General features: G+C 48.2%; 1 protein-coding gene and 1 long non-coding RNA gene across 2 annotated transcripts in view; both read left to right on the top strand.

Annotated features, from left to right (window-relative positions):
• LOC142304337 (uncharacterized) overlaps window positions 1-22,768 on the top strand; it is a 170,641-nt gene that overhangs the window by 58,596 nt on the left and 89,277 nt on the right. The gene's annotated exons all lie outside the window — the stretch shown is intronic.
• IER2 (immediate early response 2) lies at window positions 10,362-11,331 on the top strand. Its single transcript, XM_075343142.1, has one exon. The coding sequence runs from the start codon at window positions 10,448-10,450 to the stop codon at window positions 10,937-10,939; it is 492 nt and encodes a 163-aa protein (XP_075199257.1). The 5' UTR covers window positions 10,362-10,447; the 3' UTR covers window positions 10,940-11,331.

Raw genomic sequence — 22,768 nt, forward strand, 5'->3', positions numbered from 1 at the left:
CTAAACGACATACCAGCGATTCTGACCACGATATGATCTGGTCAGGATCGCTGGTGCGTCGATACATAGTCGATGGTGAGCTGTCAATCAGGCAGATCTCACCAGCGACTAGCCACCAGCGACTCTGCGCTTGGTAACCAGGGTAAATATCGGGTAACTAAGCAAAGCGCTTTGCTTGGTTACCCGATATTTACCCTGGTTACCAGCGTACACCGCTTAGCGCTGGCTCCGTGCACACGTAGCCAGGGTACACATCGGGTTACTAAGCAAAGCGCTTTGCTTAGTTACCCCATATTTACCTTGGCTATGTGTGCAGGGAGCCAGCACTAAGCGGTGTACGCTGGTAACCAGGGTAAATATCGGGTAACCAAGCAAAGCGCTTTGCTTAGTTACCTGATATTTACCCTGGTTACCAGTGTACGCTGCTTACACAGAGTCGGTGCTCGTTGGTCTCCTGCCGTCAAACACACTGATGCGTGTTGCACAGCGGGAGCCCAACAGGCAAAAAATTAACCAGAACAGTGTGTAACAATCAGCGATTTCACAGCAGGGGACAGGTCGCTGCTCAGTGTCACACACAGCGAGATCGCTGATGAGGTCACTGGTACGTCACAAAACCTGGGACTCAGCAGCGATCTCGCTATGTGAGAAGTACCCCTTAGTCAACAGTCGTTTGCAGAGCGTAGAGAACGGGCATGTTGATAGACAGAGATTAGGGCGTGCATGTTGTGAAGAGCTTTGTGGGTGAGAACAAGCAATTTAAATTGGTTTCTTTTCTATGATGTATGGGCAACCAGTGCAATGACTGGCACAGATTGGAAGCGTCCGAATAACGATTAGCCAGATAGGTGACTCTATTTGCAGCATTAAGGATGCACTGGAGAGAGTAAAGACTTGTGAGGAGGAGGACAATTAATAGAACAGTAGTCAACGTGGAAATGGATCAGGGCCACAGTGAGGCTTTTTGTTATTTCCATGGTGAGAAAGGGGTGGATTCTAGAGATGTTCTAGAGGTGCAGGCGACAGGAGTGGGCGAGAGATTGTATATAGGAGGTGAAGGAAAGATTGGTGTCAAGCATAACACACAGTGACAATAATTTATATTAACATTTTCTGATGACGCTAAAGCTACCTGCACAAAGTAGCTCACAATTACACAATAGAATGGAGAATAGGCGTATTCTGTTAAGGTTGTCCCAATAGCACCTGAAATATATAAAATATGGAGAAACCAAGGGAAAAATTGTGAAAACATACCCTGCTGTAACTAAATAAAAGAATAAAATATTCTTTTATTTAGTTACAGCAGGGTAAGTTTTCACAATTTTTCCCTTGGTTTCTCTTTGTCTAATGGCCAGTGTGAACATGAGCTCACAAGCTCCATGTATACCATCTCATACTCCGGCTCACTTTTTTGTTTTTAATATATAAAATATATAGGACAACTTACCTACCCCTTAAAGAGAATCTGTCACCAAGTTTCTGCCACCAAATCTGAGAGCAGCATACCGTAGAGGCAGAGATCCTGATTCCAGTGATGTGTCACTTACTGAGCTGCTTAGTGTAGTTTTGATAAAATCACTGATTAATAAGCAGGAGACTATCAATAGAAGACTATTTGGCGTACTGCAGGTAGTCCAGTATATTCATGAGCTCTGTATAACTGCTAGATCTGCAGCAGAGAAAACATTGATTTGATCAAAATAACAGCAAACTGCTCAGCAAGTGACACATCGCTGGAATCAGGGTCTCTGTCTCTACATTATGCTGCTCTTAGATGGGGGAGCAAAAATTTGGTGACAAACTCCCTTTAAATTGAGGCCACACATGCGATAGCAGTTCTCTGACAAGTTGCGTGAGTAAAAATATTTCTGCAACTTGTCTGCGATTTACTGTTGCACAACTGTTTTAGAGCCCTCATTTTGCAGTTAGACTAGGTCCAGACAGCGACATGTGCTGTATCACAGAAATATTTAGAAACGTTACGCAATAACAAAACATCCATGGAACATTGTCTGTGACTATTGTAGAGCTGTGATATTTCTGTAAAATAATAACCAAATTGCAGAGAAGTTGCATGTGACTCGCATTGAAATCTACAATGAGTCGCATATGACTTGTGACCAGCAACAGAAAATCCAACACATTCTGCAACATTTGAGACTCTTTCAGTCACAGGAGAGTTGCACTCTGCTAGAAAGCAGCTCACAATGATATAAAACCACACCGGGAGCTATACTGTGTGCTTTGTGTATAAACCCCCATAGCTTTTGCCCTATTTACTGGGATTATTCCATGACCAACAGGACACTGATGGACAACACTAAAAGACATAGTGAGACTGTTCTATCATTTTTGTCTTTCTAAGCTACGGATCCTGTATTACGCATACTGGTTATACCGTACATTAGTTTTGCTGGACCGCTAGCTACTACTGCACACTTCTGATTGGTGCTGTGAAATATTTTATACTTATTTTGCACGGGTTGAGGGGGTTCATTGCACCCACTTGTCTATGAATTGTTTATAGCACAATTGCACTTTGTTTGGGTATACAGTATTTTCATACTTGTGTGCTTATTATTATTATTATTTATTTATAGAGCACCATTAATTCCATGGTGCTGTACATGAGAAGGGGGTTACATACAAAATACATATATAAGTTACAATAGACAGACTAGTACAGAGGGAAGAGGGCCCTGCCCTTGCGGGCTTACATTCTATAGGATTTTGGGGAGGAGACAGTAGGTGGGGTGTAGTTTGGGCGGCAGCTCCGCACGGTGGTGGGGCGGCAGCTCCGCACGGTGGTGGGGCGGCAGCTCCGGTGGTGGTGGTGAAGCAGTGAGGTCATTGAAGGTTATAGGCATTTCTGAACAGATGAGTTTTCAAGTTCTGTTTGCTTGTGCAATATACACACCCGTGCACAACCACACAGGTTATTGGTGTTATATTATACACTTGGTTTAGTATCCATTCCCTATTTTAATTACCTTCAATATTAAGTGATACAAATAATATAAAATTACAATTATTACATATATATTAATATTGAGCAGAATTAATTTCACCCTATTGGTTTGGCCTGTGTGCACAAGTTGCATTTTTAGGTTATGTCCGCACTTTGCGTCGTCCTAGTTGCAGTTCTAAACGTTTCCTCTGGCAGAAATTGCTTTTGCCAAAGTTGCTTTTGAGCACAGAATCGCGGTAAATACGCATGCGTTTTTACCGAGTTTTTAGCGCTTTTTACATGCTTTTCCATTGCGTTTAGACAGATGCATTTTGAACATTTAGACACTGCTAAATAAAGTTTAAACAGTCAAACATAATGAAAAAAGGGACACATATATAATTATTGAAATCATAACGAAAATAGTTATATTTCATATAATTATAGCGGTTTTATACTATTTATCGCTAAAATAGCAATAAAGTAATATTTTTCATTAATTTAATTGTCGGACTATGTGTGTGTGTAAAGGGACATATCATTTCATTATTTTGATGTCAGAAAAGCATGCGTTTATGTAGTCCAAAACGCATTCTTTCTGCAGCTAAAAAGCATGTAAAACACTGGAATTTTGATGTTTCTTGCTTTTTGCAACTTTTCATTCACTTCAATGTTAGCAAAACGCAGCCCAAATGGCAAAAACAATTGACATGCTGCTTCTTTGAACGCAGAGTTTTTGCCCAAATTTATGCAAATTAAACGCAGTGTTTTGAACTGCAAAGTGCACACAAGAAATCCACTTTTCCCATAGACTTTGCAGGAAAATCAAAACGCATGCGTTTTGGCATGAAAACGCTGCAGTTCAAAACACTGCAGAAAAGCAGGTGAAAACGCAAAGTGCGGACACAGCCTTAGAGCTTTTGAGTGCAGATTTGTCACAAAACCTGAAGGGAATCCTGATGCCAGCAAAGTCAATGACAATCCTGAAGTGTCATGCACATGTTTCTTATTTGGTGCAGATCATACTGAAGCATATCAATTCTTTCAGTGTTTTTGCAGCGTTTTTCACCCATTGACTTCCATGAAGTCCGTCACAAACGCAATAAGGCCCCATGCACATGCTGCGTTTTTTGCCACTTTTTTGGGTACAGTTTATGGCACAAAACTGCATACATTTCCTTCCACAGCAAAGTCTATGAGATTTCAGTTTTGCTGCGCACACGTTGCTTTTTTTTTGGGCTGCGTTTTTATAATTACCACAAAAATGCAGCATGTCTTTTCTTCTTGCATTTTTCTGTGCGTTTTCACCCATTGGTGATAAAGGAATGCATCAAAAACACATGGAAAACGCATCGAAAGCACATGCATTTTTGTGACCACAGGCTGCATTTTTGTGACCACTGGGTGCAGGTTTGTGGTGAACACAAAACTGTAGTGTGTACACATACACAGCAAATCCACAATTGTTTTTAGGGTATTTTCGGCATTTTTCTAGCATTTTTGTCTAGCGTTTTTGCCAGTGTGATGCCTGAGGTCGCTGCGAGTTTGTAGACACCAACCATGAATAAATTTACATTTATCAAAGGGGTTAAAAAAAATATCAAAAGTTTGTCCGAAAAAAAGTGACGTACGTTTTGCGCCATTTTCCGCGACCTGCAGCGGTCTCATTTTTTGGGATCTATGGCTCAGTGATGGCTTATTTTTTGCATCTCAAGCTGACTGTTTTAACGGTACCATTGTTGCGCAGGTGCTACCTTTGTATCACCTGTTATTGCATTTTGCGCAAAATTTGTGGCAACCAAAAAACGTAATATTGGCGTTTGGTTTTTATTTTGCCGCTACGCTGTTTATCGATCAGATTAATTGATTGTATATTTTGATAGAGCGGGCATTTCTGAACGCGACGATACCAAATGTGTGTATATTTTTTTATTTTTTTAACCCTTTAATTTTAATCTGGCAAAAGGGGGCGATTTGAACTTTTAGATTTTTTTTTTAATTTTTCAAAACTTTTTTTTTTATAAACTTTTTTTTATTTTATTTTACTAGTACCCCTAGGGGGCTATAAGCATCAGCTGTCTGATCGCTCATTCATTTCTCCTGATCAGAGCAGCATCGCTCAGACCGGGAGAAATTATCATCTCTTGTAACAGCCAGTACTCGGCTGTTTCTTACAGGACCTCAGTCATGTGAGCTACAGGAGTCATCACATGACCCTGTGTTACTACGACAACCACCGAATCCACGTGATGACAACACGTGACTTAAGGTATCGGCCTGTAAGTAAAGTTTTAGCGTGATCGCGATTATAATGGCGCTGTCACATATTGACAGCGCCATTTAAGGGGTTAAAAGGTCCGGGCAGAATGTGGTATCACTCGTGCCTGGCAGGCACACATGTCAGCTGTACCAATCAGCTGACATGTGCGCTGATCACCGCAGGCTGCTTGCAGCAGCATGTGAGGATTAACACTATGGCCACTAAGACTGTAATATATTATATATATAGTAATATTACAACCCGCGGTTAAGGGGTTAAATTGCTATGTATATCCTATGTGTGTATACCTTTACATCTTATATTTACAACCAATATGGTGGTTTGATTCTGACAACGATGTTTTTTTTATAGTGCCTTGTTTCTGTTTTGCATTCTACACATTTCCCTATTTTCACTTTTTCAATGGTTTTAATATGTATATCTCTTTGAATTTATGTACCAGGAAAGGATTTTTTTCTACTGTTGGATCTATATAGAGATAGAAATTGATTGATTTACAGAGCGGCAGTTCGACAGAGAGAGCTATATAGAGAGCGGCAGTTCGACAGAAAGTGACAGACAAAATAAAATTGCATCCTGTGGAACTTATTGGATCACAGCTTTTATGTTAAATAAATATATTTGTGAAAAAAATTTTTTGTGGAGTTCCCTCATTTTTGATAACCAGCCAAGGTAAAGCAGCTAGCGGAGGGCTGGTATTATCAGGCTAGGGAGTTTCATGGTTATTTGGCCCTTCACAGCCTAAAATAGTAGCTAGCAGCCACCTCAGAAGTGGAGCATCCATTAGATCCTCCAATTCTGGCGCTTTGCCCGGCTGTTACCGATTGCCCTGATGCGGTGGCAATCGGAGTAATATTTTTGGGATTGATGTCAGCTGTGTAGTGTCAGCTGGCATCAGGCCCTGGTGTTAGTAATGGAGAGGCGTCTATCACACCCCTCCATTACTAACCCATTAAGTAAAAATAAAAAAGCCACACATAAAAATAGTTTTTTTAAAGGGAACCTGTCAGGTGCAATATGCACCCAGAGCCACGAGCAGTTTTGGGTGCATATTTCTAATCCTGCTTAACCATCCCTGTATACACTAGCATAGATAAAAAGTATTTCTAAAGATCTTTTATTGTATGCTAATGAGGCCGGGGACTAGTCCCTAGGGCGTATCTCCCCTTAGCTAGCCAGCCCACATTGCATGCTAGCATGCCCCTGTGGGCGTACTAACATACCAATGAATATGCGGCGACACCGCACATACCTCACTGATCATGGTGGCCGGCGGAGGATGGATGCGCAGTGCGCATGATCCGGAGTACCCGAGGCTTCCGATCATGCGCACTAAACTGATGCTGGGTGTCAGCTTCCCGGCTTCAGTGAGGTACAGTGCGCATGACTGGAAGTGCTGAGGACTCCGGATCATGCCCAGTTCGCATCCATCCTCCGCCAGCCGCCATGAACAGTGAAGTATGTGCGGCGTTGCTGCGTATTCATTAGCATGTTAGTACGCCCAGAGGGGCATGCTAGCATACTGTGTGTGCCGACTAGCTAAGGGGAGAAACGCTTTTGGGACTAGTCCCTGCACTCATTAGCATATAATAAATGATCTTTAGAAATACTTTTTCTTTTAAAGATGTTTATTTATGCTAGCATATACAGGGATGGTTAGGCAGGGATTACTAAAATGCACCCAAAAATGCACCCAGGATACCAGAATGTACCGCATCTTTATGGAATCTGTTTTTTTAAACAATTTTTTATCTCTACTGGCTAACACGGTACAAAGATATATTTTACCTGTATTAAAATGCACCCAGAACTGCTTGTGGTTCTGGGTGCCTATTGGACCTGACAGGTTGCCTTTAAATAAACACTAACCGACACTTTCCCTGGTTTACCATTTTATTAAAAAAGAAAAACCCATGAAGGACTGATGCAGTCCAGGGAATCCAACGTAGTCCACAAATGGAAACCTGGAAGACAAGAAAAAAAAGAGAAGTATAAACAAGATACTGTCTCTCAGTCACCAATTTATTAAAAAAGCAATGCTCCCAGGTCCAATGTAGTCCAGCGCCTCCCAAGACGTTGGATGATTACGTAGATCAAAGGCTACAGAGGCCAAGAATGAGGCTCCATTGGCTGTGAGCAGCTTATGCTGCGCTTCGTGAGACCCGGGACTCTAATTAGTGGTGACATCAGCAATGTCATCACTCTGGTTCTTCACTCATCAGTGTCCAAGGTCTCACAGTGCACAGCATGAGCCGGGAGTGGCGGCTGCTCACAGCCAATGGAGTCTTATTCTGAGCATCCATAGTAGTGATGTGTCGGTTGCGACCGATCCGACACAAATAGCCACCTCCCTGCTGTGAACGAGGGGAGACACTAAATTCTCTTAATGGCTCTCACTGGGTGTAAAATTTGGGTGTTCAGCAGATGAAACCCTGCCCACCTGAACAAAACCCTGCCCACTCAACTATTTAATTGGCCAGTTGCCAGTGGATGGGGTTTTGACAGTGGATGGGCAGGGTTTTGACTGCATTAACACCAGTATAAATATGTGCTCACCTAGGGTGAACATACTGTATATTTAACGGGGATCAATTTAGGAGCCGAAAGATCCAGCTCTTTTTGGTGAATGGAGCCATATGAGCTGGATAATCAAAAAGAGCCAGACTGCCCATCACTACTCCATAGCCTATCTATGTAATCGTGCACCGTTGTGGGAAGCGCTGGACTACACCGGACTTGGTAACTTTGCTTTCTAATAAATTGGTGAACGAGGAATGGTGTCTTGTTTTATTTCTCTGGATGTCTTTCATGTTTCCATTTTTGGCCTTTGGCGGAGCTGTATGAGTTGTTTTTTTTTTTTTTTTTATTATAAAATAGTGAATCAAGGACCATGTGGGAGACAGTTTATTAATAAACAGTTTTATGTATTTTTTTTCTTTTTACTTATTGGGTAAGTAATGGGGGTGTCTGATAGATGCCTCTCCATTACTAACCCCTGGGCTTGATGCCAGCTGACACCACACAGCTAACATCAACCCCCAAGAATATTACCCTATTTGCCACCGCACCAGAGCAAGCGGGAAGAGCTGAGCAAAGCACAAGCATTGGTGGATCTAATGAGTGTGCCACTTCTGGGGCAGCTGCATGATGCTATGGGACCAATAACCATGGACATTCCGAGCCTGATAATACCAGCCCCCATCTGTCTGCTTTAGGCCTGTTTCACACGTCCGTGAAAAACCATGCACGTGTTTCACGGACGTGTCAGAGGTGGGTTTTGCCCTCCGTGAGGTGTGTTTATGGCTCACATGTGTTCTCCGTGTGTTATCCATGATAACACATGACAGGGTATTGATCCAGGGAACTAGTCTGATTGCCGTATGTGGAGTCAGGAAGGAATTTTTTTCCCCATTGGAGCTTATTTGACACATGTTAGGCTACGGGTTGAACTAGATGGACTAAAGGGGGCCTTACACGCTGCGACATCGCTAATGCGGAGTCGTTGGGGTCACGGAATTGGTGACGCACATCCGGCCGCATTAGCGATGTTGCTGCGTGTAACACAGATGAGCGATTTTGCATCGTTGCAAAAACGTGCAAAATTGCTCATCAGTGACATGGGGGTCCATTCTCGATTATCGTTACTGCAGCAGTAACAATGTAGTTCGTCGCTCCTGTGGCAGCACACATCACTATGTGTGACGCCGCAGGAACGAGGAAGCTGTCCTTACCTGCCTCCCGGCCGCTATGCGGAAGGAAGGAGGTGGGCGGGATGTTCCGGCCACTCATCTCCGCCCCTCCGCTTCTATTGGGCGGCCGCTCAGTGACGTCGCTGTCAGGAGGCGGTTCGCCGGTCACAGCGACGTTGCCGGGCAGGTAAGTATGTGTGACGGGTCTGCGCGATGTTGTGCGGCACGGGCAGCGATTTGCCCGTGTCGCACAACAGATGGGGGCGGGTACCCACGCTAACGATATCGGGACCGATATCGCAGCGTGTAAAGTAGCCTTTAGAGTCTTCCTTCAACCTTAAAAACTATGAAACACACGGAGAACGGGAACTTTCTGCTCACCTGTCCCTGGCAACGCTGTCCGTGGTTCTGATCTTCGGTCTCTGGTCCTGCCGACTCCCCGCTGCTGCTGCTGCTTCCGGCCGCAGTGAAGTGAATATTCAATGAGTATAATGAGCGGCGGTCGGAAGCAAGTGACAGCAGCGGCAGAGATAGGAGGGCAGGAGAAGGTGAGTAAAGATTTTTTTTTCTTCTCAAACACGTGTGTTTTCTCCGGCGTGTGTCACACGGAACACCTCCGTGTGGTCCGTTTGCGTTCCGTGTGACACCTGTGATGCCGGAGAAAAACGGACATGTTGACGTGTGGAGCGCACGGACACACGTATGCTCCACACGTACACACGGTCCATGGCAGAACATGCATGTGAGCGCAGACCCATTAATTTTAATGTGTCTACGTGTGCACGTGTCTCCGGTACGTGAGGAAACGGACCAAACATGTACCGGAGACACGGACGTGTGAAAGATGCCTTATCTTGGCTGGTTATCAAAAATAGGGGGGACCCTCTGTATTTTTTTTCTTCAATTAGTTATTTAAATCATAAAAGGCTGCACAGGCATCTAGATCTAGATCTATTATCTATAGTATTCATTGGTGTCCAAAACCGCGAGAAAGACAGGTGGAAAACGAATTAAAAACACAGCAAACGTTATCAGCAGTGAATGAGTGTGTATGATGGACGTGTGCGCACATCCACTGCGCAGCCTGAGCCCCCGGGACCCGAAACTAACAGCGACTGTTTCCAGGGAGGTAATTCCCCCTCCTCCCCCCGTCTGGCACCCGCATTCCATATATGGTCAAAGGACTCAACCGGAAAACGGTGTTCTGCGTATTTCCCAGGAAACGCCCACTGACGTAACAATGACCTAATATAGCCCTGGAATCCGACCGTCAGTGAGAGGGGGAGGGGTGTGACTGTGCAGCACTGTTAACCCTCACTGCACTGGTGACTGCTAGAGTCTTGCATAGACCTTGATTGCGCTGTTACGAATGTCACTTTAAGCATAGACCACGCCCCCGCACGGCCACGCCCAGTTATCAGCGAGACGTATAAAGGAGTCGCCACACTCCCTGTCAGCTCTATAAGCCGCTTTACTGCTCACCGTCCTGTGGCCAGCAACTCGGTGACGATCGCTCCTGAATCGAGAATGGAGGCCCATGCCCGGTTTCTGGCACAGCAGGAGGCTGTCCACCGCGAGGCGCAGCGCATTGCCTCCCTATCCGCCCTCAAGCTCTTCCGGTCCCGTAGTCAGCGCGGAGGAATGAGGCTCCACCGGTCTCTACAGCTGGCGATGGTGATGAAGAGCGCCCGGGAGCTGATCGTATCATCTGCTCAGGTCCCACCAACCAAGCCGGCCCCAGCTGCTGCCATCCCGATGGAGGTGACCAGGGAGAGCCGGAAGAGGCGATCGTGCGAGTCCCGGTTACCGGAGCCGGTGCTCCCCAGCAAGCGCGCCTGTCTGTGGCAAGAAACCCCGCACCCCCAGCCCCAAGGGGGTGCCTTCCCGGGTCTGGCCGAGGTGCTGCAGCAGCTGCTGCTCAGGACTGTCCCGCCGCCTCCTCTGCCGGGGGGATGCAGGTCTGCTGGGGGGACTGACAGCATAAGTGGCGTCCATGCCCGACCGCTGGAAGCATTTTGAGCTGGAGCATCCAGCACTGACCACTGAATACCAGGGAGCTAAGGGCTGCCCGCACGATGGCGAACGGGAGATGTCGGGGCTGCATCCTGACCAGGAGATGGAGGGTTAACCCAGCCAAACCGCACAGGCCGGCTCCTTCCCGGAGATGCCGGTGACTCAGAGGAGCGCTTCTGACTGAGTCATCGATGAGTGGACATTCCCCGATGACTGTACGATGTGTCACCTGACAGGAAGGCGACATTACTGGCGACTGCCTGATTCACGAAGGCTAGAACTACTCCTTCTGTGAAGGACTCACATGCTGCTGAACTCTTAGCTCTTTCTACGGTTTTTATACTTGTTGATGATGTTATTGTCACGTTTTGTATTGTTAGTATTAAATGTTACTTTTTTTAAAAAAAAAAAAATCTATGTTGCTATTTCTTAAAATAGGTGTTATTTCTGGTCAGTGGTAGAACTAAGTTTAAATGGGGGGGCCCCAAAGCAAAATTTGGAACTGCCCCCCTCCCAGCATGTTTGTGTAGTAGTGTTCCCTCATCCTGGGCCCCTTCCCGGTATACAGGATAGGTGCCCTCATCCTGGGGCCCCTTCCCGGTATACAGGATAGGTGCCCTCATCCTGGGGCCCCTTCCCAGTATACAGGATAGGTGCCCTCATCCTGGGGCCCCTTCCCGGTATACAGGATAGGTGCCCTCATCCTGGGGCCCCTTCCCGGTATACAGGATAGGTGCCCTCATCCTGGGGCCCCTTCCCGGTATACAGGATAGGTGCCCTCATCCGGGGCCCCTTCCCGGTATACAGGATAGGTGCCCTCATCCTGGGGCCCCTTCCCGGTATACAGGATAGGCGCCCTCATCCTGGGGCCCCTTCCCGGTATACAGGATAGGCGCCCTCATCCTGGGGCCCCTTCCCGGTATACAGGATAGGCGCCCTCATCCTGGGGCCCCTTCCCGGTATACAGGATAGGCGCCCTCATCCTGGGGCCCCTTCCCGGTATACAGGATAGGCGCCCTCATCCTGGGGCCCCTTCCCGGTATACAGGATAGGCGCCCTCATCCTGGGGCCCCTTCCCGGTATACAGGATAGGCGCCCTCATCCTGGGGCCCCTTCCCGGTATACAGGATAGGCGCCCTCATCCTGGGGCCCCTTCCCGGTATACAGGATAGGCGCCCTCATCCTGGGCTCCTTCCCGGTATACAGGATAGGTGCCCTCATCCTGGGCCCCTTCCCGGTATACAGGATAGGTGCCCTCATCCTGGGCTCCTTCCCGGTATACAGCATAGGTGCCCTCATCCTGGGCCCCTTCCCGGTATACAGCATAGGTGCCCTCATCCTGGGCCCCTTCCCGGTATACAGCATAGGTGCCCTCATCCTGGGCCCCTTCCCGGTATACAGCATAGGTGCCCTCATCCTGGGCCCCTTCCCGGTATACAGCATAGGTGCCCTCATCCTGGGCCCCTTCCCGGTATACAGCATAGGCGCCCTCATCCTGGGCCCCTTCCCGGTATACAGCATAGGCGCCCTCATCCTGGGCCCCTTCCCGGTATACAGCATAGGCGCCCTCATCCTGGGCCCCTTCCCGGTATACAGCATAGGCGCCCTCATCCTGGGCCCCTTCCCGGTATACAGCATAGGCGCCCTCATCCTGGGCCCCTTCCCGGTATACAGCATAGGCGCCCTCATCCTGGGCCCCTTCCCGGTATACAGCATAGGCGCCCTCATCCTGGGCCCCTTCCCGGTATACAGCATAGGCGCCCTCATCCTGGGCCCCTTCCCGGTATACAGCATAGGCGCCCTCATCCTGGGCCCCTTCCCGGTATACAGCATAGGCGCCCTCATCCTGGGCCCCTTCCCGGTATACAGCATAGGCGCCCTCATCCTGGGCCCCTTCCCGGTATACAGCATAGGCGCCCTCATCCTGGGCCCCTTCCCGGTATACAGCATAGGCGCCCTCATCCTGGGCCCCTTCCCGGTATACAGCATAGGCGCCCTCATCCTGGGCCCCTTCCCGGTATACAGCATAGGCGCCCTCATCCTGGGCCCCTTCCCGGTATACAGCATAGGCGCCCTCATCCTGGGCCCCTTCCCGGTATACAGCATAGGCGCCCTCATCCTGGGCCCCTTCCCGGTATACAGCATAGGCGCCCTCATCCTGGGCCCCTTCCCGGTATACAGCATAGGCGCCCTCATCCTGGGCCCCTTCCCGGTATACAGCATAGGCGCCCTCATCCTGGGCCCCTTCCCGGTATACAGCATAGGCGCCCACATCCTGGGCCCCTTCCCGGTATACAGGCTAGGCGCCCTCATCCTGGGCCCCTTCCCGGTATACAGGCTAGGCGCCCTCATCCTGGGCCCCTTCCCGGTATACAGCATAGGCGCCCTCATCCTGGGCCCCTTCCCGGTATACAGCATAGGCGCCCTCATCCTGGGCCCCTTCCCGGTATACAGCATAGGCGCCCTCATCCTGGGCCCCTTCCCGGTATACAGCATAGGCGCCCTCATCCTGGGCCCCTTCCCGGTATACAGCCTAGGCGCCCTCATCCTGGGCCCCTTCCCGGTATACAGGCTAGGCGCCCTCATCCTGGGCCCCTTCCCGGTATACAGGCTAGGCGCCCTCATCCTGGGCCCCTTCCCGGTATACAGGCTAGGCGCCCTCATCCTGGGCCCCTTCCCGGTATACAGGCTAGGCGCCCTCATCCTGGGCCCCTTCCCGGTATACAGGCTAGGCGCCCTCATCCTGGGCCCCTTCCCGGTATACAGGCTAGGCGCCCTCATCCTGGGCCCCTTCCCGGTATACAGGCTAGGCGCCCTCATCCTGGGCCCCTTCCCGGTATACAGGCTAGGCGCCCTCATCCTGGGCCCCTTCCCGGTATACAGGCTAGGCGCCCTCATCCTGGGCCCCTTCCCGGTATACAGGCTAGGCGCCCTCATCCTGGGCCCCTTCCCGGTATACAGGCTAGGCGCCCTCATCCTGGGCCCCTTCCCGGTATACAGGCTAGGCGCCCTCATCCTGGGCCCCTTCCCCGGTATACAGGCTAGGCGCCCTCATCCTGGGCCCCTTCCCGGTATACAGGCTAGGCGCCCTCATCCTGGGCCCCTTCCCGGTATACAGGCTAGGCGCCCTCATCCTGGGCCCCTTCCCGGTATACAGGCTAGGCGCCCTCATCCTGGGCCCCTTCCCGGTATACAGGCTAGGCGCCCTCATCCTGGGCCCCTTCCCGGTATACAGGCTAGGCGCCCTCATCCTGGGCCCCTTCCCGGTATACAGGCTAGGCGCCCTCATCCTGGGCCCCTTCCCGGTATACAGGCTAGGCGCCCTCATCCTGGGCCCCTTCCCGGTATACAGGCTAGGCGCCCTCATCCTGGGCCCCTTCCCGGTATACAGGCTAGGCGCCCTCATCCTGGGCTCCTTCCCGGTATACAGGCTAGGCGCCCTCATCCTGGGCCCCTTCCCGGTATACAGGCTAGGCGCCCTCATCCTGGGGCCCCTTCCCGGTATACAGCATAGGCGCCCTCATCCTGGGGCCCCTTCCCGGTATACAGCATAGGCGCCCTCATCCTGGGGCCCCTTCCCGGTATACAGCATAGGCGCCCTCATCCTGGGGCCCCTTCCCGGTATACAGCATAGGCGCCCTCATCCTGGGGCCCCTTCCCGGTATACAGCATAGGCGCCCTCATCCTGGGCCCCTTCCCGGTATACAGGATAGGCGCCCTCATCCTGGGCCCCTTCCCGGTATACAGGCTAGGCGCCCTCATCCTGGGCCCCTTCCCGGTATACAGGCTAGGCGCCCTCATCCTGGGCCCCTTCCCGGTATACAGGACAGCGGTCCTTTCCTGGCGTACAGGAAGGGTTCTGATTCTGGGCCGCTTTCTGGTATGTATATCCCTCATGGGCCCCTTCCAAGTATATAACATAGGTTCCATTTCTTAGGCCCCTTCCCGGTATACAGGTCCACCATCCGTGGGCCCCTTCCCGGTATACAGGTCCACCATCCGTGGGCCCTTTTTTGGTGTACAGAATCAAAAATTGGAGTATTTCCAGCAAGGAAGTAGATATCCACATAGTCTTTAACACATGACTTAAGCAGCTGAAAAAACAGCATTAACATAAAGGAAGCGTCCTTTTCTTATGTTGATGCTGTTTATTTCACCTGTTTTTATGATAGACATGTCACGTTTTAAAGATTATATGAATAACTACTTCCTTGCTGGAAACCCTCCAGTTTTTGTTCCTGATTGTCGTTGTGGTAGGCTGCTCTTCTGCTTTCATGCGGGGATCTAATATCCATACCTGGGATTGCAACCCATAGAATCAAGATTGGTGAGCTGGCATTATTCTTTTCTACTTGCTGATATTGATGCGCTTGCTATGGCGATGCATTACATCATTGCCATGCGACGCAAATGCTTGTGACATCAGCTGCCGGACTCTGATTGGCCAGCGGCATGTATTGCGATGCAGGGACCTGATGGGTCTCTGCGCTGCAATACACTTCTGTTTGAATGTGCATCCTCAGACACACATCCAGCTGAAGTAGGCGCTTGTGTTGGTTGGGCTCCCCTCCAGCACAGTTCTGGTTACACCCTCTGCAAAACGTGATCGTTACGCCCCTGGAACAATTATAACCCCATTGCTAAAATTTGGGTCTGAGTCCATATGATATCCGCAAATAGAAACAAATCCAGCGGTCTACGGTCTGAGATGTAAAAAAAAAACAAAAACACAAACCCTTTTATTGCAAATTTTTTTTAAAATTCAGCGGTACAGGCATCCAGAGAAACACAAAGTTAGCGATCCAGTGCTCCTTGGCACATTCCTTATTCTTGGTGCACTGCTTCTAAACAATTTTCAATATTCTATGTGCTCAGTTCTATCAAGTTCTGGAGCCAATGTAACATAAGATCCCCTTAGGCCCTGTTTACCGTTCCTGTAGTACTTTTGGGGGTCTCTTGCCTGAAACGCATTGATGGGGTGATAGAATACAATGACACAAATGGAGTTCTAATGAACTCAGATTTGTGGGGGGTGGGGGGGTGTCTTTTTTTCTGAGCATGTGTTTGTTCAGATGGGCACAGAGCCCCTGGCAGCGGTTCATCTGAATCCAGTTTTTTGGAGAATTCATATGGAACAGCTGGATGCATTGCAGAAATGAGTGTGAACAGGACCTTACAAGGCCAGCCACACGAATCTGTCCTCTTTCCAAAATTACTTTAGTTATATTGGCGTATTCCATATACTAATATTTTTCTGTGTGTGTTTACACTGGAGTGTCCTGGCCTGACTGGGTTTGATCATTTCCCCCTGAACATCACATATACCTATGATAAGGTAGACTTTTTTTCTTTTCAAGTCAGAACCAGGCAAGGGTTTAACAGGAACTGAAAGAACAGTCTTGTCCTTTTAGGCTGGAAACACATCTATGCGAGTAAAATCGGTCCGACTGGGCTGAAAAAAACTCGGCTGATTTTAGTTCACGTTAGGTCCGAGTGCAATGCAAGTGCGATGCTTTTTCTGAATAAATTAATGGTTTTACTAGCGTGTGTAATGCGTGTGTAATGCGTGTGTAATGCGTATTTTTTACTATGTCATCTGCCATTCAGCGCTGTTACATGGCCGCTGACAGCAGACACAGACAGCCATGTAGCAGAGCTGAATGGCAGATGACAGCAGACACAGACAGAGCCGCACAATCAGAATGAACTCGGGTGAACTTCATCCGACTTCATTGTCATGCTGCGGCTCTGTCTGTGCCGCGTCCTGATTAGCGGTCACCTGTGAAGGACTCACCGGTGACCGCTAAACTCCTGAGTGACTGAAGTTAGCAGCCCTCTCTCATATACTCACCGATCCCCGGCGCCGCGCTGCACGGCATTCACACTGCTCCGGCGGCTTTTACTATTTTGAAAAAGCCGGCCGCTCATTAAACAATCTCGTATTCCCTGCTTTCCCCGCCCACAGGCGCCTATGATTGGTTGCAGTGAGACACGCCTCCACGCTGAGTGACAGGTGTCTCACTGCACCCAATCACAGCAGCCGGTGGGCGGGTCTATACTGTGCACTGAAATAAATAAATAAATAAATAAAAAAAACGGCGTGCGGTCCCCCCCAATTTTAATACCAGCCAGATAAAGCCATACGGCTGAAGGCTGGTATTCTCAGGATGGGGAGCCCCACGTTATGGGGAGCCCCCCAGCTTAACAATATCAGTCAGCAGCCGCCCAGAATTGCCGCATACATTATATGCGACAGTTCTGGGACTGTACCCGGCTCTTCCCGATTTGCCCTGGTGCGTTGGCAAATCGGGGTAATAAGGAGTTAATGGCAGCCCATAGCTGCCACTAAATCCTAGATTAATCATGTCAGGCGTCTATGAGACACCCTCCATGATTAATCTGTAAGTTACAGTAAATAAACACACACACACATGAAAAAATCATTTATTAGAAATAAATAACACAAACAAATTCCCTCATTACCAATTTAATAAACCCCAAAAAGCCCTCCATGTCCGGCGTAATCCACGGACCTCCAGCGTCGCTTCCAGCTTTACTGCATGGAGGTGACCGGAGCTGCAGAAAACACCGCCGCTCCTGTCACCTCCACGCAGCAACTGAGGTGAGTAGCGCGATCTGCTGAGCTGTCACTGAGGTTACCTGCGGCCACCGCTGGATCCAGTGACAGCGGGTAACCTCAGTGACAGCTCAGCTGATCGCGCTACTCACCTCAGTTGCTGCGTGGAGGTGACAGGAGCGGCAGTGTTTTCTGCAGCTCCGGTCACCTCCATGCAGCAAAGCTGGAAGCGACGCTGGAGGTCCGTGGATTACGCCGGACATGGAGGGCTTTTTGGGGCTTATTAAATTGGTAATGAGGGAATTTGTTTGTGTTTTTTATTTCTAATAAATGATTTTTTCATGTGTGTGTGTGTTTACTGTAATTTACAGATTAATCATGGAGGGTGTCTCATAGACGCCTGACATGATTAATCTAGGATTTAGTGGCAGCTATGGGCTGCCATTAACTCCTTATTACCCCGATTTGCCAACGCACCAGGGTAAATCGGGAAGAGCCGGGTACAGTCCCAGAACTGTCGCATATAATGTATGCGGCAATTCTGGGCGGTGCTGACTGATATTGTTAGGCTGGGGGGCTCCCCATAACGTGGGGCTCCCCATCCTGAGAATACCAGCCTTCAGCCGTATGGCTTTATCTGGCTGGTATTAAAATTGGGGGGGACCGCACGCCATTTTTTTTTAATTAATTTTTATTTATTTATTTCACTGCACAGTATAGACCCGCCCACCGGCTGCTGTGATTGGGTGCAGTGAGACACCTGTCACTCAGCGTGGAGGCGTGTCTCACTGCAACCAATCATAGGCGCCTGTGGGCGGGGAAAGCAGGGAATACGAGATTGTTTAATGAGCGGCCGGCTTTTTCACAATAGTGAAAGCCGCCGCAGCAGTGAGAAAGCCGTGCAGCGCCGCGCCGGGGAACGGTGAGTATGAGAGAGGAGGGGAAAATGACCGACAGACTGTGAGAGAGGGACAGAGATAGTGACGGACCGACAGAGAGAATAGAGACCGAGAGGGAGAAACCGACTGACAGAGAATAGTGATTGACAGACATTGTGAGACATCGCTCGTTTCCAGTGTTTTAGGAAACATGCGAGAAATGTATTTAGAAAATCGGATGTCACTAGGATGGTGTGAGTGCCGTCCCGTGACATCCGATTTTTTACATGCTCCCATAGACTTGCATTGGAGAGACTCGCAGTAGAAACTCGCAAAAAAGCAGCATGCTGCGATTTTTTTCTCAGTCCGATTTGGACTGAGAAAAAAATCGCAGATGAGAGCTGAATCATTCACTAACATGTGTCCGATTCCAATGCGAGATTTTCTCACATTGCTCTACTGCGAGAAACTCGCAAGTGAGAAGCAGCCCTAACACTTCTCCTCTTGGATTGATTCTGGAGTTTGTTCTCAAAAACTGCATGTGTGATTCCACCCTAAAGGCCGCTTTACACGCTACGATATCGCTAAAGCAATGTCGTTGGGGTCACGGAATTTGTGACGCACATCCGGCCGCGTTAGCGATGTCGTTGCATGTGACACCTATGAGCGATTTTGAACCGTCGCAAAAACGTTCAAAATCGCTATTCGTTGACATGCCCCCCTATTCCCAATTATCGTTGCTGCTGCAGGTACGATGTTGTTCGTCGTTCCCGAGGCAGCACACATCGCTATGTATGACTCCGCAGGAACGAGGAACCTCACCTTACCTGCCTCCTGCCCACAATGCGGAAGGAAGGAGGTGGGCGGGATGTTTGTCCCGCTCATCTCCGCCCCTCCGCTTCTATTGGGCAGCGGATCAGTGACGCTGCTGTGACGGCACTGTGACACTGAACGAACCGCCCCCTTAGAAAGGAGGCGGTTCGCCGGTCACAGCGACGTCGCAGGGCAGGTAAGTGCGTGTGACGGGTCCGCGCGATGTTGTGCGCCACGGGCAGCGATTTGCCCGTGTCGCACAACCGATGAGGGCAGGCACGCATGCTAGCGATATCGGTACCGATATCGCAGCGTGTAAAGTGGCCTTAAGCCGAGGGTCATTAGCATATTGCATCGGATGCCATACGCTAATGGAACCAAGGCCTTATGCTGAGGTTTAACCCCCTCATGACATAACTTAGTTGTGTCATATATCGTGTCCCTGCCTTTGATGCAGGCTCATACGCCGAGCTTGCACGTGATGGCTGGTTTAATCACCCATCATGTGCCTTTAACAGCTGCGAGTCTAGCAGAGCTCTGCCCGCAGCAGTTAAAATGTTAAATGCCGCTGTCCATCTCTTTGGAGAAACTGTAGGTAGGGAAAGAAAGGCGCAAAATAGGGTCTTACCCGGTTTTTGGGTTTAGAAGAGTAGAGGAATGAATACACTCACCTGATCGGGTTGTGCCAGTCACAACCCCTGTGCAGACATATGTGAGTGCTGGAGTGGTTCTGCAGCGGCCCCTGAGAAAACGGTGCTATATAAGTTCAGGATAGAAAACAGGTTTCATGCCGCGCTATAAACCACGAGCTGGTGTTATTAAAAATAGATATTCTTTTATTGAGTTATTCCTACGCGTTTCAGAGGCATGTGCGCCTTCCCTGAAGAAGGAGGCGCACATTCCTCTGAAACGCGTAGCAATAACTCAATAAAAGAATGTCTATTTTTAATAACACCAGCTCGTGGTTTATAGCGCGGCATGAAACCCGTTTTCTATCCTGAACTTATATAGCTGTCCATCTCTGACAGCGGCATTTAACTTGCACCAGCAGGAAGGCGAATCATTCCACTTGGCCATCGGTGCACCCATGATGAGATCGCAAGGCGCCGATATGTTGTCATGATATTCGGGAGTCAACTGATGATCCCCGAGCCTGTCAAAATTATTCTTGTGTGAATGCCAGTTGTGAGCCAGCATTCATAGGGGATCGTGATTTTATCAAACGGTATCACAAAAGTTTGATACTTTTGAGGGCACGCTCACACGAGTGTTGAAATCAGACGAGTGCAATGCGAGAAAATCTCGCATTGCACTCTGACCAATGCTAGTCAGTGAGGGAGATCAGTTGGTCAGCTTCTCTCACATCCAGATTCTGGATGCGAGAAAAGCGGGAGCATGCTGCGATTTTCTGCTAGAGCCGTGTCCCTCGCACCCATTCACGTGAGACGACCTTCATTTTATAGACAATCATCTTGGCTTTCTCATACATAAATGTGACTTTCACTTATTTAGCATATGATTAGTTATGCAGATTCTCGTCATGTTACTGCATTTTACTGTTTTGCTTCTGCTGGTGGAAAAATCTTTTTCTTCTTGTATATTGCAACTTGTTCTCACTTTCCCTAATAGCTCAGTGTGTTATTAGGTTGATTTCCAAGTGAAAGGTCACTGGTTCGAATCGAGGAGCCGCCATGAAGATTTCCTAAGAAAAGAGATACAGATGGTGACCCTGTAGCTCAGTAACCCAAGGTCATCATGGTGACGAGTTGACCCAGGGTTACTATGGCAGTGACAGGGTCCCTGTGATTGCAATACAGGGACCAGATTGCCAGAGAGAGGTGATTCCTCTCCCTGTCATCGCAGTGATCGCAGCAGTCACGGGGCTAAACTGCCAGGAGCAGTGAAGGGCAGTGAGAGCCGGGTCACGGCTGTGATCTTGCGGGAATAGTGTCTGAACCCCCGCGATCACCATGACAAAAAAAAGCACAAAACAAAGCAAGAAAAAAACACAACTGAAAAAACTTGTGAATGCAATAAAAAAAATGTGTGTTTTTTTCAGCTGCTTTTTCCTGCCAAAACATTCTTTTTGTGTTTAGAAAAGAAGAACACAAAAAAGCAATGTGGGCACATAGCCTTATACTGCAACTGTTCATGTGCAAGTCCTGAAAGAACAGGAAATGAGTCTAGAATAGCCCCAGTGGCCAGTGTGAAAATGGCAAAGCATTTCAAATGTCATTCTTAATGCAGATTGTTATATGAAAAATAAAAAAAATTAAAAAGCCAAAATTAAAACAAAAAAATACATAAATAAATTGAAAGAAATTGTTTACTTTTAGTAAATGTGTTTTTTTGTTGCTGTTTGGTATAAAAAAAGTGCTTTTATCACTGGCATTGGCACTGACATCATCTCAACAGCGCAGAAGCCAATCAGTGAGCTCAATTGCTCTGCCTGTGTAGACAAATCTCCCTGCTCAGGGTCGCTGAGCTCATTGATTGTCTGATGATAATGACGTGATGTCAGTGCTGCTGCCAATGCCAGATGGCGGGAACAGTAACAAAGACTCTACAAGTAGTGCATCTACAAGTAGTGAGTATAGTGTGCGTTGTTTTTTTTTTGTTTTTGTTTTTTTTTTTGTTATACCAACCTGCTCCAAGGGACCAATATTTCCTGGTAGGGGACAACATCTTTATCTCAAAAGCCTCATTTATACAATAGGTAATTTCTGATGTCACATTTCCCTTTAAAAGGCAAGGATTGTGCTAAAATAATTTAAGAAGATATAGTGCCATTAAAAAGTATTCAAACCCTGTGAACTTTTTCATGTTACACCCGTAAACTTAAAATCCTGATAAAATACATTTTTGTGATATAGCAACACAAAGTAGCGAGTAATTGTGAAGTGTAAAGGAAATGATAAGTGAATTTTTTTTTGTCCAGATGAAGGAGATTGATTCTCAGAAACGCGTTGACAAATAAAAAAACTTACCAATTCACCATCCTTGGATCAGTGGTTCTTTACTGGCAGCGCGGTTTTTCGTTTTCATCCTCCCACTCAGATGATCTTCTCCAGGGGGGTGCAGCAGCCATTTACATACATTAATAGTAGTTGCGACTCCCACAACTACCTTAGGTGAGCATTGCAACCTACACTAACCCTTCTTGTTTTTCTGGGTAAGACCCTATTTGCTCTCCTTGTCTTTCCAGTTGTTTATTCCCTAAAAATATAAATCTGGAAAATTGTGACGTGCGTTTGTATTCAGCCCCTTGTAGTCTGATGACGCAAAATAAAATCCTAAGTGACCAATTACCCCCAGACAACACATAATTAGTAAGTTGAGTCCGTCTGTCTGTAATTTCTCAGTATAACTTCAGAAGTTTGTTGAGATCAATAGGGATCAATCGGCAACATGAAAACCAAGGAATACACCAGACAGGTCAGGGATAAAATTGTGGAGGAGAGTAAAGCAGGGTTAGGTTATAAAAAAAAAAGCCCAAGCTCTGAACATCTTATGGAGCACTGTTCAATCTATCATCTAAAAATGGAAGGAGTACAGAACAGCAAACCT

Source organism: Anomaloglossus baeobatrachus, chromosome 4, assembly GCF_048569485.1.
Source record: "Anomaloglossus baeobatrachus isolate aAnoBae1 chromosome 4, aAnoBae1.hap1, whole genome shotgun sequence".
Classification (NCBI taxonomy): Eukaryota; Metazoa; Chordata; class Amphibia; order Anura; family Aromobatidae; genus Anomaloglossus; species Anomaloglossus baeobatrachus.